The 14,735-nt window shown below is 32.7% G+C and overlaps 2 protein-coding genes across 2 annotated transcripts; one reads left to right on the forward strand and one right to left on the reverse strand.

Annotated features, from left to right (window-relative positions):
- Positions 1 to 3,466: 3,466 nt before the first annotated feature.
- Positions 3,467 to 8,175, reverse strand: LOC146957286 (F-box protein PP2-B15-like). Its single transcript, XM_085735560.1, has 3 exons — positions 7,830 to 8,175; positions 7,516 to 7,634; positions 3,467 to 5,493 (listed from the first exon to the last, which is right to left on the reverse strand). The coding sequence occupies exons 1-3, from the start codon at positions 8,106 to 8,108 to the stop codon at positions 5,046 to 5,048; spliced, it is 846 nt and encodes a 281-aa protein (XP_085591686.1). The 5' UTR covers positions 8,109 to 8,175; the 3' UTR covers positions 3,467 to 5,045.
- Positions 8,176 to 10,646: 2,471 nt separating this feature from the next.
- Positions 10,647 to 13,507, forward strand: LOC146957287 (Tetratricopeptide repeat (TPR)-like superfamily protein). The gene is made up of 8 exons (XM_085735568.1): positions 10,647 to 10,919; positions 10,993 to 11,059; positions 11,152 to 11,191; positions 12,136 to 12,268; positions 12,360 to 12,431; positions 12,573 to 12,653; positions 13,047 to 13,108; positions 13,202 to 13,507. Exons 1-8 carry the CDS (start codon positions 10,668 to 10,670, stop codon positions 13,266 to 13,268), a joined length of 774 nt encoding a protein of 257 aa, XP_085591694.1. The 5' UTR covers positions 10,647 to 10,667; the 3' UTR covers positions 13,269 to 13,507.
- The last annotated feature ends 1,228 nt before the right edge of the window (positions 13,508 to 14,735 follow it).

Consider the following 14,735-nt stretch of genomic DNA (forward strand, 5'->3'; position numbering starts at 1 on the left):
CAATGTTATTGAAAAACTACACAAAGAAATGCCAAAGAAAAATTACCTCGTTTGTAAATCATTTGTATCACTCTCTCATGGGGTGGCATTTAGGGTGGGTGAGAGGAATAAGAGTTTCCCACTATGGGAAAGTATTTTTTTACCAGTAGATTAGAGAGGAGTACCCATTTTATCATGGGTTGTGCACACTATATTATTTTTCCTCACTCCCTCACCTCACCATCCTTCTCTCTCCTCCATACTCCCACTCACCAGCCGCATCAGAGACAAACCATCAACACCAACATCTTATCCACCATGAAACTACAACCCTTTTCATCTTCACCATGTTATTTTTTTTTTTAAAATGCCCAGAAAATTAAAATGATTCAAACAAATTATTCATGGGTTGCAATTAAGAAACAAGCTTTTTATGGAACCAATTATTAAAACAATTTCATGAGTTGCAATCTAAAAAAAATAATCTTCATAACTTCAATCAAAGGAACCCATAAATCCACTGTTTATGTTTGTTTCGGTACCGTGACAGCTTTCAGTGACAACTTCAAATTGCAATGGGTCTTGAATCTTATGAGGTTCCATTAAGATGGGTATTGAATATTTCTTATGCTTGTAACTTCACCCATTTCAACTCAATAATGTTAAAACAACTTTTCCAGAATAATTACTAGTTTAAAAAACTCAAATCTGAAATTTGTTGAAAGCACAAATTTGTTAGGTTTTTTTTAGAAAAAAAAATGTTGATGATGAATGTAGTGGTTTTTTAACCGTTTCAATCCAAAACCGTCGCCACCGCCGGAACCTACACCGGCGCCGGAGAACTTGCAGGTTGAAAAAAACCGTCGGAGGATGGACGAGGAAGCAACTGGTGATGATGTTGGTGCCAAAGGGAGAGATCGAAGACCATGTGAGAGAAAGCATTAGGGAGGAGATTGTAACTGGAGAGAGGGAAGAAGCTGAGGGACCTAGCTGAAGTTTAAAAAAAATTATGGTGTTGAGAGAGTATGATAAGAATGTGGACTTGATTTAATCTAATGGTCAAGATTAACTTTTTCATGGTGGGAAACTCTTTCCTCTACCCACCCTAAATGCCACCCTCTCATGGTGACGTTTAGCATGAGAATGGACTCTTTTTTCCCATGATGGGAAAGTTTCCTTTACAGCCATAGATTTAACATTATTTTAATTGGATGGCTAAGATCAAGGTCCCCACTAAATGATTAAATAACATTTTTTCATTTGTTTGATATACTGTTTTTTTTTTGTATTAAATCATGGGCCTTTGACATAAAATAAATTTGTTGAATATTAGTAAGTGACATATTTTTATTTCTTGAAGCATATATTATTTTATTTAAAAAGTACGTACCATTTTTTTTCTTGTGTTTACTTTTAAAAATGATGTGGTATTTTTAATAAGATATATTAAAATGATAGCATAACGTTTTTTTTTTTACCAATATCTTTTGTTTTTTTTAATAAGATATCTTTTGTGTCACCCAATTAGCCTTCAACAAAACAAAGAAAACAGTGCAAAAAATGAGTGGAAAAAGTCATCTGGGAACAGCAGCAAAGCAAATTTTCCCTCTTCTTCCTCCTCAGAGAAACGGTGTTTCCATTTTGGGATTGATAATCCCTTCGATCTCAATACAATACTTTGGTTGTATCAGCATAACACTCTTCTCAAATGGGTTAAGATCTATATGAAGTTGTTGCCTTTTCTCAAATAGCAATCTGTGAGCTGATTTTTGACATCAAATAAATAGCTTCTATTCTAGATCTGAACAAACTGCTCCTCAAGACAGGATTAACATGGAGCTTCGATTAAGGGTTCAATAGAAATGATTTTCAATGGGATAATTTCAAAGAGATGAAGTAATATACACACAATAAATGGAGTTTAACACAGAAGCTAAATCTGTAAAAAAAAAAAAAAAACAAAGAGAAGCTAAGAGATAGATGTGATTTAACTTTGTTTTTTCCTGCATATGAAAAAGGGAATAAAGCCGAGTAGATGAGAGAGGAGTAGATGTTTTGGTGTGTGGAATGGGAGGTGTAAAATAGTAATTCTATTTTGATATTATAATAATTAAAATATAAATTTAATATAATTGGAACAACCTGTTATACCGTCAGCTGGCAGGAAAATTTCAACTTTCCCATGGTGGGAAAGAAGTTAACTGTCCCAGGCTAAACGCCACCCTCTCTCAGTCGTAGATTAATCAAGAAGTATAACTATCCATGATGTTGGATAGTTATCACTCTATCCATGACGTTGTATCATTTGGATACAAACTCAGCCCTCCTTCGTACCATGTTCAGCATTACTAACTTGTAAATGATATGAATGACTATAGACATTTGGGATAGCTAGAGAGACTCTAAACATTTGACCTTATAAGTGTGAGAAGACTAGTGACTTAGAAGTTAAGATTTTTGCCAATAACTCATCATGGTCAGTGGCCAAGCCCCTCTATGGCACGGGTGGGCCACGACTTAGCCCACCAAAAATTTAAAATTTTTTATAGAGAAAATTACTAAAATATATCTGACTTTTAAATAAAGTTACATTGTGACACACTCTCTTCTCCATTTTAGTAGTATCATTTATTATCACACTTTTAAGTCCCGAAATGCGTAGATATTATTTTGAACTTTTAAGCTGAGTATTTTAACTTTTTGATGGTCAACTTTGTGTTTAATTCTTATTAAAACATAAATTTTGTGTGCGTGTGTGTTAGTTTATTTTTGTGGCTCACCCGAACTTTTCTTTCTAGCCCCACCACTCACCGTGGTCATACAACCAAGTAAGTATGTGATAGAATCATCATGGCTGGACAATCGGGTAAGTGACAAGGTTATCATGGTTGTGCTAGCGGGAAGTTGATGTGAGTATCATGATTGGTGACCCGATAATGATGGGATAATGGACTTACCAGGATTTATGCTTCATGAAATCTTAGGGCGGATACTTTGAGTGTTATACTAGGAGATTATAATGAAAGAAGTCTCTCTTGTTGAGATGACTAATCACTCTGAATAGGGTAGACTCGATTAGCTATCAAGTTGATAATGAACTGGTATAAATTTGGTGTGTCCTCTCTTTTACTTTGCCTCTTTATGTTGTGTACTTTTATGTTTTACGTCGAGTTCTTTATGGTTTAACTTCACCTTGTCTTAAAATAAATTTAAATATTTTGATAAAGAACTATTGTATTTGACCTCTAGTTAACAAGTTGTCTTAACAAAAATGGTTAACCTATGAAAAAGATTTTTAATTCCCGAAAACTCAATTCAAACCCCTTTCTTGTGTTTTCCATCCGTCTTCACTAACCATCTTTAATTTCTATTATTCAACCTATATGCTTAGTATACCTCCAGTTTTACATCCTTAGTACGATAAAATTATTAAGTGGAGATCAAAATAATTCATGTTGATACGGGCTTTACAGGAGACTTCAACCTGACTTCTCTCTCTAGAAACACTCACTTCTCTCTAAGCCTAACCTTTTCTTCCAGCCGCAACCTAACTTTTCTCCCTTGCCAATCCAAACTTGTTCCTCCAGGATGTAGATCCAACGTCGGTGATGGTATGCCCGGCCTTCACGGCGGCATCACCATCACGCTCCAGCTTGGAGGTTGCTCGTCGCTGTTTCGTCTCTGTTCGTTCTTCTTCGTCGTTGGTCTTCGTCGGATTCCGTCCAGCTGCAGATGGTTTGGATCTGTTTGTTCCAATCGATGTAGTAGGGAAGACAGAGGAGGATGGGTCGATGCACAAAGCTGGAGCTTTCCTCGTTGGGAGTCTGAGATCCAGTTTTGTGTCGGTTCCTGTTGTCTTTGTTGGTAAAGCTCTAGCACGGTTGATCTGCGTTTAACCTGGTGGCTGGGTTGTAGCCTCTTCATCTCCCTTGATTAATCCTACTTCAACGCATCTTCTTGTAGATAGTTGTCGCAAGGATCGCGGTGGATATTTGTTGCTAGTGTCGGTGGCCGTGGTTGGCATTGGTGGCTGTATTGTTGTCCTTTTTCAGTTTCGATGGTGACTGTTTGCAGGATTTGGTGGCAGACTCCCTCCGGGGTCTTTTGTGCTTTCCTTGTTGGTGTTTTCTTGTTATGGTTGGGTCGATGGTGGTGTTAGTGGGTGGCTTGTTTTCGGCGCCTACGAGTTGTTCGTTGTTTGGGTTTACGACAGTTTGGTTAGTTTGTGTTGGTTTAGCAGAGGTTGGGGGTGGTCGTAGGCTTGGACTCTTTGCGGTGGTTCAGTTACGTAAACCCGAAAGGGTCTGTTACAAAAACCCGAAAGAGTCTGGTTCGTTTAACCCGAAAGGGTCTGGTCACTGACGTATTGGACTCATCCCTTGATCTGAGTTCTTACGCGTTGTTTGCTCGAAAGAGCTTTTATGCTTGTTGTTGATTCAGGGAGCTGTTGGCACTTGGATTTTGTACCGTGTTGGCGGTCGATCCATTCGCCATAACTAAGCTCTAATTGTTCTCTGCAGATATTCACTTTTCATTCTTTTTTTGTAACTTGGTTTCGCGCCCGTACGCGGGTTCGCTGGGTTGCGCCTATGATTAGTGAATATTTGTTAGGATAGGTTAGAGTAGATCCACTTAGGCTGATTTACCACGATGTATTCCCATTTGGGTTTTCCTGGGTCAGGTCATATGTCCCCCCAGTCTTTATATCGTTTTCTTTTTATTTATTATATTATCTTTTTTGCTTAAAAAAAAAAATCATGTTGATACGAACTTTTAAATTAATATTTGACGATGATTTAATAGACTTGATAAACTATATATCATACACCAAGAGTTATGATTAACCTGGAATATGTAAATAAGGATATCTTATAATTACATCTAAAAATTGTACAGTTTTTGCACAAAATTGGCTATGTATAATAATAATTATACATTTTCACTCTGTGTTTCTAGCATATATTTATTTTATTCACAAAAATACTTTTAAAAAAATCACAAAAATACAACTAACAATAAAAAATTGCCTTTACCTTTGGTTTTACTTCTACTATAGTCAAACATATTTATTTTGGTCTAACTTCAACTCCTTCAACGATGAGACCACCCTTCAGTCTATAACCAACCTCCATAACACTAATCTTAACCTCCATGTCAACTTCACCACAGAAAAACTCACCCAATTCAATTTCCATCCACCCATCATCCCTTTTAGATGGAACTCGAATATCCTTATTATCTTCTATCAATTTGTTTCCTTCCATCTTTCTATGCTTTTCATAAAACGTAGTATCCTCCTCGTATTTATTGTACAAATATGCCATCCCATTTTGCACTTTGTTGGCCATTGCAACTGATACCTCAGCTGGCGCAGAATCAAGTCCGTACATACGGTGTGAAACCTTTGTGATGAGATAAACAACGTAAGTCGTGTTTGGTGTTAGAATGCGAGTCCTTATTTTGCCTTTAATCTCTAACCAGCTCACTGTTCTTACCTCAGCCACCTCTGCGAATCTGCGGTATCATTAAGGTAAGTTTATTAAAGACCATTGGATCCGCAATGGAAATGGTCGTCATTTTTGGATATTTAAATATTACACATTTTTTATTTATACACTTAATTCCTCCGACTCAATACTCTTAACATTTTTAGGAATGAATCTCAAATATCATTTTTTTTCAAGTAATTTAATGAATATACTCCAACATTTTTAACATAAATAAATATAAAATTCTGAGTTTAAACTTCAACGTTTATCAATCGAAGAATCTCACGAGGATGCTGGGAATGTATGCAGCTTGCAAGGAACACACGAGGATGCTGGTGGTAACATTGTTGGGGAAGGGAACTGGGATTTATAAGCTTCTTAATCCTTCATGACAAAAACACCCTTTAATAATATACCATCCTAGTGGGTCATGCTGCAAACAAATCTATGCCATTCAAAACCTTCTTTCTAAATCTAATGGCTGACATCGATTTTGAAATAAAAATAAAATAAAAAAAAATTGTAGTCTCCTACTGTAGGAGACCCATTAAGGTTGCCTACCGTAGCCAACGCCATTGAGGACAAATGGTTTAAAAAGACATTTTTAATGAGGACAAATGGTGGGGTCTTGCTGAAAGAGACCATGTTTATTGTAGAATTCCAATCCACCGAGCACTCTAAAATTTAATTATCTTTTCTCGAAAAATAATAGGTACTTATTCTTAATTGACATAGATCTCACCATTGAAGATGATCTTAACATTTTTTTTTTAATAAAACATATGCAAATTTCTTTTTATAATTTTAAACAAATATGAAATAACACATCTTTCTCTTAAAAATCTCTAAAACAAATATTTATTTTATTAATATTAAAATGTTTTTTCCCTAAAAAAATATTAAAATATTTTTTAAAAAGAAACTTACACACAAACATAACTAGAACAAGAAAATTAATTTTTAATTATCTTCAACAAATAGGCCATATATTCCTTTTTCCATAACTAGTCAACTTACGTTAGGATGTTCAAATTGAAGTTTACATGCAATGAGTGCTAGCAACACTCTGTTTTTTTTTTGGATAAAATTCATGAAAGTCTCATCATTTAAAAATGGGTCAAAGATAAAGCGCCGAGATTCACATAAAAATTATGAATCCATTTTTTAATGGGTCATAAGGCCACAAGTTCAGGACTAAAACGAAATAACTTGTGCCCTATAGGAGAACAAGTTAAGAATTAAAAAAGGAAATAAAAAATAAATTTTGCATTGAAAAAAAATAAAATTTTAAACTTTTTAGAAGGTTTTTTATTTGTGAGCAAATTTTTTTAAAAATGATAAAATGCACAATTTTCAATACTATATTTCTATATTCGATTTTCTTAACATGTGTCTTTAAAAGGACACAAGTTTTTTCATTTTTAATTCATGTTCCAAAAGTAAAAATATTCTTTTAGATTTTGTGCATTCAATTAACTAAAAGTTAAAAAATTAAATTTAATATACAAATTTCAACAATTTTGTTTTACATTTCACCTACTAACTTGTGACTTAAAGTACAAGTTAAAATTTTTCTATAAAAAAAATTATAAAGATGAAGAAAGATGAAAATAACAATTACCCATCCCATCCTCCCACGTTTTAATTAAGGTGTCGGTTTCTGTACTAAGAGACAAAGAAAGACGAAAAAGAGAAAAGTTGATGATAAAATTAAATATAAACGTGATAAGGACATGCATGCAAACAAAGTAGGTATAGAACAAATCTTATCGGAAAAAACAGTAGAAGAAAATAGATAAAGATGATGTAAGCAAGATATGTGGAAATCTCTGTTATTATAACTTAAGTATGAATACAGTCATGATCAATGATAACTTAAAATACATTAAAAGAAACTGTGTTAATGTTATTATAAATTTGTGTTATTTTATTTGAGGGATTTTAAATTTGTGTTATTAACGTGCAGGTACATGAATAATTGAATTAAACATTTGGATTCAGGCATGATAAGCTTAAACAAAAGGAGTTGAAATTAAAGCAAGTTTACCTTGATTCAGGAGATGATCTCCAGCTCCAATACAATGGATCATTACTCCATGTTATTGACAATTCTCTTGCAGATAGGATATAAGTTTTTTTACCCGAATACTTGTCCAATTTAAAGCTCTACATAACATTACATAAAAAACAATATCATAAATCAATTGTTAGAATCAACACGGAAATTATGATGAACCACCGTGATTTTGCAAAAACTACATATACTTGACCATGATTCTGTCAAACTCATTGCGAATTCATACATGCATGAAATCTATGAATTGTTGTAATTGAAATTAATTGGAGGTGGATTCTACTTACTATGTGGCCCCTGTCTAGGAGCAGAGGTTGTTGGCAGAGAGAGAAGAGATGTTTATATGAAGAACAAGATTGGAGAGTGAGGGGATTGAGGGTTCTTGAAATGATGTCTTCATAGTCAGAGGGTAAGAAGCTTCTCCAAAGTGAGTCAGAGTTAGCTGCTGAATGCAAAGTTGAGGATACCATTGAGAAATTACATGCATCAAGTGGAGATGTGTACGTTAGAATTTTTGAAACACAATCCTCCGGCAGAGTATCTATGTTGGAGCAACTAATTGCCATATGTGCCTATGTGGTTTGCTTCGAGATTACGATTCACAAAATCCAATTGGTATTTAGGAAATGGCTCATCTTATGGCTATGTGTGTTTTGCTTGATATAGGCAAATTCGATGGTAGGTGTCATTTTTGAAGGTAGTTGTCATTGTCTTGTTGTTCGCATTAAGTGTCGATTGGGGTAAGGTTTTAGTCAAATAAGTTGCCCAAATTGATGTATATATATCTTCTAGAATAAGAATTTGAGATTTCTAGAGTTGGTCATAGAATTTATCCCTGAAAAGTTTAATATCAAATTCTATGTTAGGATTCGTTCACTTGAGAAACCACACAATCTTTTTTTTTTTTTTTTTAGAGAAAACCACACAAATTTATGATGATGAGTATATTGACTCTAAGAATAACTCTACATATAGTAATTCCGTTTAATAATTTATTATTGATATTATATTTCTCCAATTCAACCGATGAATTAAAAGCTCTTGTTGAGTAGATCAAGTATAAAATTTCTTAAAAAAGTTTCAAAACCGTTAGATAGTTTATCGGATAGAGTAGTGATATATGTACAACCATTTGTGACAACTTTGTTGACAACTTTCATTTTCTCTCTTCTCATTGGTCCAAAACAATAGAGAGAGAAAAATGAAGAGAGAGAATATGAATATAATGTGAGTATGAGAGAGAAAATTATCAAAAAGTTGTAAGAAAGTAGTTGTACAAATATCATTTCTCTATCGGATAACATCAATTGGATGCACAACAAAATTAAAAAAAAAAATATGTTGAATTTCAATCGTTTGATTACATAGCTACATTTATCAATTTTTTATAAAATTTTGCATAAAATGAGTACTTTTAGTTCAACTATTGAATTAGAGAAATATAATATTGATAACGAGTCACTCTTATAGTTAATATATCCCTTATATACATATATATATATATATATATATATATATATCTCTTTGCCTAGAAGTCTTAGCTCAACTGGCAAATGCCGAAATTGCAAGGTCGGACATCATGACCCGGGTTCGAATCCGGGACTTCGCTGTTTTGTGAGTTTAATTTCAGTGGTTTAGCACTTCATCTAAGACAAAAAAAAAACTAATATATAATAATTAGAGTATAATTTCTTGTGTTTTCATTGAAATAAGTTTTATGGAAAAATGTAAAAACAATTTTTATTGATTATGGATAATGAGAGGAGAAGAAATTGAATGCAATTTGCATTAATTTCACTTCAGAAATGATGATTTTTTTTAAAACAAAATTAATTAAGGAAAAAAGTTGATCTTTTTTTCCTAGGGAGTATATATATTCAATTGGGATTTGTGAACTACTTTACTTTTTTTTTCTTCGTCAAGATAAAACAATCTATTGTTCCTGTGAGCATAGTTCAGCTCAGCAGGTAAAAACATTGTCATACGCAGGGGTCGGTGTTCGAAATCATAAATCTTCACTTACTATTCATTTTAAGAGGTGAAATCATGGTCACTAGTATGGGACCCATATTAAAACTCGAATCACAACATTCAACCTAACAATTTTTATATATTTTGAGGGATTTGGATCGTCTTCCGCCCTTTCTCTCACGTATTTCATCATGTGCCCATTTGAACCATTCGTCCACTATTCCTTGTTGTTTACGACTTACAATTATATTAAGGGTTAAATATGTTTTTAACCCCTATAAATATACCAATTTTTTATTTTAGTCCCTCTAAAAAATTTCTTCGAACTTTAGTCCCCTAAAAGTTTTCTATTTTCACTTTTGCTCCATCATTTCAAGTAAACTCATACGTAGAATTCATATTTTTAAGTAAATATTTGCAAAAAAATTTATAATATTATAAGAAATTAAGAATCTCTCTAAAAAAATATTAGATTTTTTAACAAAACATGAATTAAATATGAATTTTTATATTTTTGGAGGTTAAAAGTTCATATTTAATTCATGTTTTGTTAAAAAATTCTTATTTTTTTTGGAGAAATTTTTACAACATTCTACACATTTCTGCGCAATTTCATTAAAAATACATGAGTTGACTTAAAAATAGGGACAAAAAATGATGATTGAAAAATATGGACTTAAACGAAAATTTCATATAGTTATAGGGACCAAAAACATATTTAACCTTTATATTAATATTAAAAATTAAGGGTTAAATATGTTTTTAATCCCTACAAAATTACGAGTTTTTAAGTTTAGTTCATATAAAATTTTAATGGTAATTTTAGTCCTCCATAATATTGTAGTTTGTAAGAATACTCCCTACATTAAAAACTTTTTACAAAAAATAATACGTTTAGTCCTTCAAAATAGTCCCTATAAAATGCAAATAGAAATTAAAAGTATTTAATTTTTTTTGTAAAGATTAAATTTAATAGACATATTTAACTCTTCCTTCAAAAAAAAAAAAATAGACATATTTAACTCTAACATTAATGAATGAGTTAGGTCCCTGGGCTACTTTAAAAAAAAGGTCCCTGGGCTACGATGCTTGTTACCCCACATAAAATAATTAAATCCGCGCCATTATCAGTTATTATCCAGTTGCCTTCCACTATGTCCATGCCAATTATCCACAACCTTAAACCCACCACCACTACCTTACTCTCCCCCTTCCTTTCTTCACCATTCCCATCATCATCATCTTTCAAACCACCCATCTTTTGCTCCAATCCTTCAAATCTCTCTCGAAGACTCTTCCTTCCTTCTGTTTCCGGCATCTGGGACGCCATCACCGGCGGCAGCGGCAATAACAACACCAATGAAGCCCTTCTTGCAATTCGACGAGGAATGTCTCTCTTCAGACAGGTACACAACGTTTCTTTTCAGTATCAAAATATCTTTAATGGTGAGTTGTAACTAACTAGTGCTCATTTGTTAGGGTGATGTTTTGGGGTCTGTTGTGGAGTTTGATAAAGCAATTGAATTGGATCCTCGTCAAAAGGCCTGTAGGTTTATTCGTTTTTCCGAACTTTCGTCAATATCAATTGAATTTGGAATTGGAATTGGAATGTATTGATATTTTGAGTTCCAATACCAGATCTTTGGCAAAGGGGTCTCTCACTTTACTACTTGGATAGGTACTCACACCTCACCTGCTTTTATTTTTCTGTGGCTGGTTATGTGGGAAAAAAGAATATTACTCTCTATAGTCATTTTGAAGATTTTTATCACCAAATTAGTGTGTATGTTTCGTATCACGGTCAGTATGTCAGAATCACAATCACGGTGACCAACCGTGATTTTGTAGAAGCTATAAAGTGTAGCTTTTAGAAAATCCAACGTGATTCGAACATATCTACTGTGATACCACATACAAGCTTAATCTAAATTAGGCTATGAAAGCGATACTTCAATGATAGTATTGGTGTACAACACGTACGTACTTGATATCGGTACACTTTTGATACTCACCAATGTGTACTCAGAAAGTATCCAACTTTTTTAATTCATTTCAAAATATTTCCATTCTTCTTAAAAATATAGACACAATTGTCATCATTGTTCTATCATCCTAACTAATGACACAAAATTGTACGGTTCATAGTAGAAAGAATATATTCTGATAATGGTGGTTGAAAGATATGTTGCTATTTGTGTGTTTGGAATCATGGTCATTGCAAAACTACGACTAGAAGCTTCATGTTAATATGTGGGGAAAAGGTTGCAAACTTGAAAAGAAACACAAGTTATTCCTACTCTACTTGTTATGATCACAAGTACATTTTGTTTAATAAGGGTAATCATATATTGATTTGTTTATGTATGAATAAAAATTAGCAATGTGAATGTCTCTTCACAAACTTGTTAATGTACCTTGGCTATTTCATATCTTATTTTTTAAAAATTTCTCGTATTCCTATACATGTCGTATTGTACTATGTATGCGGGCTTCTTAGAAGTTAGGTGTTTGCGAGCGCAATTACAATGTGTCACATCTGAATATATTATAACAAAAGGAGACTGAATTAGAACTAGCTGTCTCCAAATGAATGCTTTTTATAATAACACTCTTTTTCCATAGATTTGAAGAAGGAGCTGAGCAGTTTCGGTTAGACGTTGCTCAAAATCCAAATGATACGGAAGAGTCCATATGGTGTTTTCTGTGTGAAGCTCAACTATATGGTGTGGATGAAGCAAGAAAGCGATATCTTGAGGCAAGTCATTGATTGTGATACTATGAAGTTACTCCCGTGAAAAAAGAACATGACAATATCAATTAATTGTTAACTTTCTTGATGAATTTAGGTTGGCAGAGATCCAAGGCCTGTCATGAGGGAAACATATAACATGTTTAAGGATGGTGGGGATCCTGAAAAGGTGTGCTCAATAATGCCTTTGTAAATTTCATAAAATAAAAAAATCCCTTTCACAATTTAAATGCAGTTATTTATGTTAGATTCATTTCCTTATGCCTTTATGAAATGCAATCTGATACTAGCAATTGATTTACCCGTGTAGCTTGTAGGTGCATTCTCCAATAGCAGAGAAAGCGATTATTTTTATGCTTCGCTATATGCTGGGCTTTATTACGAATCTCAGGTATTCTTACAACTTCCAACATTTTTCTTTCCTTACTAACTATACCAGTTACTCCAATCTTGACATCTTAAGAGATTATATATACATCATATTGGTTTAATATCATCATTGATAGCACAACTCTAGATACATCTACCAATCAAATGCATGTATACACAAATGGCGACACTCATGGATACAACAGTAGTTAATAATGTATAATATACTTTATTGTTACTTTTTGGAATTAGTAAGCATAGTTACAAAGCTGAAGAAAGTGGACCAAACTGAAATATTGTGTATTATCTTGATTTTTTTACTATGTCAAAAAGCTTGTGCTTTTTGTAGTTTTTATTTAGTTTGAAAATGATATGTGAATTTGTTAATGCTTGTTAATGATTTTTTCCCGCATAGAATGAAAATGATGCTGCAAAAGTTCATATAGTTGCTGCTTGCAAATCTCCTTATGGGCAAAGGTTTGATTTTGCATATTATGTACACATTTTCTTAGCTAGACAAAGAAATGCAACATTGAAACATGAAAGATGCACATGCATTCTTTGATGCAGGTCTGATGATTATATGGCTTCTCTTTCCAAGGTTCACTGTCTTTGCCGAAATTGGAACTTCAGCTGAAATATTTTGTAGCAAGATGAAGATCATTCATAAATTGCTCTGTACATTACAGTCTAAAGAGATGGTTAATAGAGTTTATCATATTCCTTCATCATTTTACTTAATTTTGTGGTACTAAATGAATATTAGTTGACTGTACTGGATTTATTTTATTTTAATATGTACTTCATTGAAATAATGAAATTATCATTTAGATGAGTGAACTACATTAGGATTATGAATAGTTAATTTTCCATCAACCAGTCTTCCAGATAATGTTTATGTTAATTTTCAATTTACATCAATATTGAATTTTGACATTTCTAGTCTATCCCAAATTAGGGATAACTTCAACCAAATTTAGAGATCTGAGGGGTGTTTAGAAGAGTTTATTCTGGCTTATCTTATATTATAAGCACTAGAGTTGAGAAAAAAAATGCAGCTCGTGATGTATTACTAAGTTGTTTTGTCAGCTTATTTTTATAAATTTTGCAAACTTATGAAAACAATTTATACAGAGCTCATGTAAGTTTAACCTCATTCTTTCTTCAACTGTAGAGGTAACTTGTACATAAATTTTTATATGACAAGTGGTTATTGAGTGTTTAAATATATTATTTATCCAAATGACCCTTAACCAATTAAATAATGTGAATTTAAAAAATTAATTTGATATAATTCATGTTAGAATTATAATGATGATTGTATACTAGTTAGATTACAACATCAAACATTATATCTTAGAGGTAAATGCTTATATTTTCACTTATTTCACTACCAAAAAAAAAAAAAAATACTAGTTAGATTACAGAATGTTTACCTTTGACCTCTTGTGCTGATGTTTGAATGATTTCACTTTGACCGCTTGTTTTAAGTCAAATGTTTACCTGATCACTACTACTCCATCCGTCTCTAAATAATAGTCGTTTAAGGTTTATGCACGGTTATTAAGGAAATGATTAATTGTGTTGATTTTGATGGTAAAATTAGTATCAATTACTAAAACACCCTTATTAGTTGTAGTTAGTGGAGTAGTTAAGTTGGATGAAATTCAATAAATAAGGGTATAACAATGAAAAATAATAATAAATGCTGCATTGGTAGTCTAAAGTGACAATTATTTTAAGAAAAAGGAAAATTGGTAAAGAGACAATTATTGTGAGACGGAGGGAGTATTTTTGAAGTATAACTAATTTCATGTGAATAAAACACATTAATATTTTTTTTTTAAGAAATCAAAATGAGATATATATATTAACAATAACGGTGGTACTAAAGAGAATATCAATTGTGAGACGGAGGGAGTATTTTTGAAGTATACGATCTATCAATTGTATTTTTTTAAGAAGATATTGCTTTACTTGAAAGGGAATATCACAGTTAATAAATACACCCCAACACTGCAACCAAGATGGTAGACAACGTTTTCAACTTGGAATTGAATTGCATGTAACCTTCCGGTTTGAAGATTCGTGGTTGTTAATTTGT

Source organism: Medicago sativa, chromosome 1, assembly GCF_051527215.1.
Source record: "Medicago sativa cultivar Bolivia chromosome 1, Bolivia_mono, whole genome shotgun sequence".
NCBI classification, from domain to species: domain Eukaryota; kingdom Viridiplantae; phylum Streptophyta; class Magnoliopsida; order Fabales; family Fabaceae; genus Medicago; species Medicago sativa.

Bases quoted from the DNA above. Each gene is read 5' to 3' on its own strand.
- LOC146957287 (XM_085735568.1), top strand. From the start codon at position 10,668: ATGTCCATGCCAATTATCCACAACCTTAAACCCACCACCACTACCTTA. The intron at 10,920-10,992 runs GTACACAACGTT...CTCATTTGTTAG, and splicing joins GAATGTCTCTCTTCAGACAG to GGTGATGTTTTGGGGTCTGT. The intron at 12,269-12,359 runs GCAAGTCATTGA...TGATGAATTTAG, and splicing joins CAAGAAAGCGATATCTTGAG to GTTGGCAGAGATCCAAGGCC.
- LOC146957286 (XM_085735560.1), bottom strand. From the start codon at position 8,108: ATGGCAATTAGTTGCTCCAACATAGATACTCTGCCGGAGGATTGTGTT. The intron at 7,635-7,829 runs GTAAGTAGAATC...AATGTTATGTAG, and splicing joins TCCTAGACAGGGGCCACATA to AGCTTTAAATTGGACAAGTA. The intron at 5,494-7,515 runs GTAAACTTGCTT...ATGATACCGCAG, and splicing joins AGATCATCTCCTGAATCAAG to ATTCGCAGAGGTGGCTGAGG.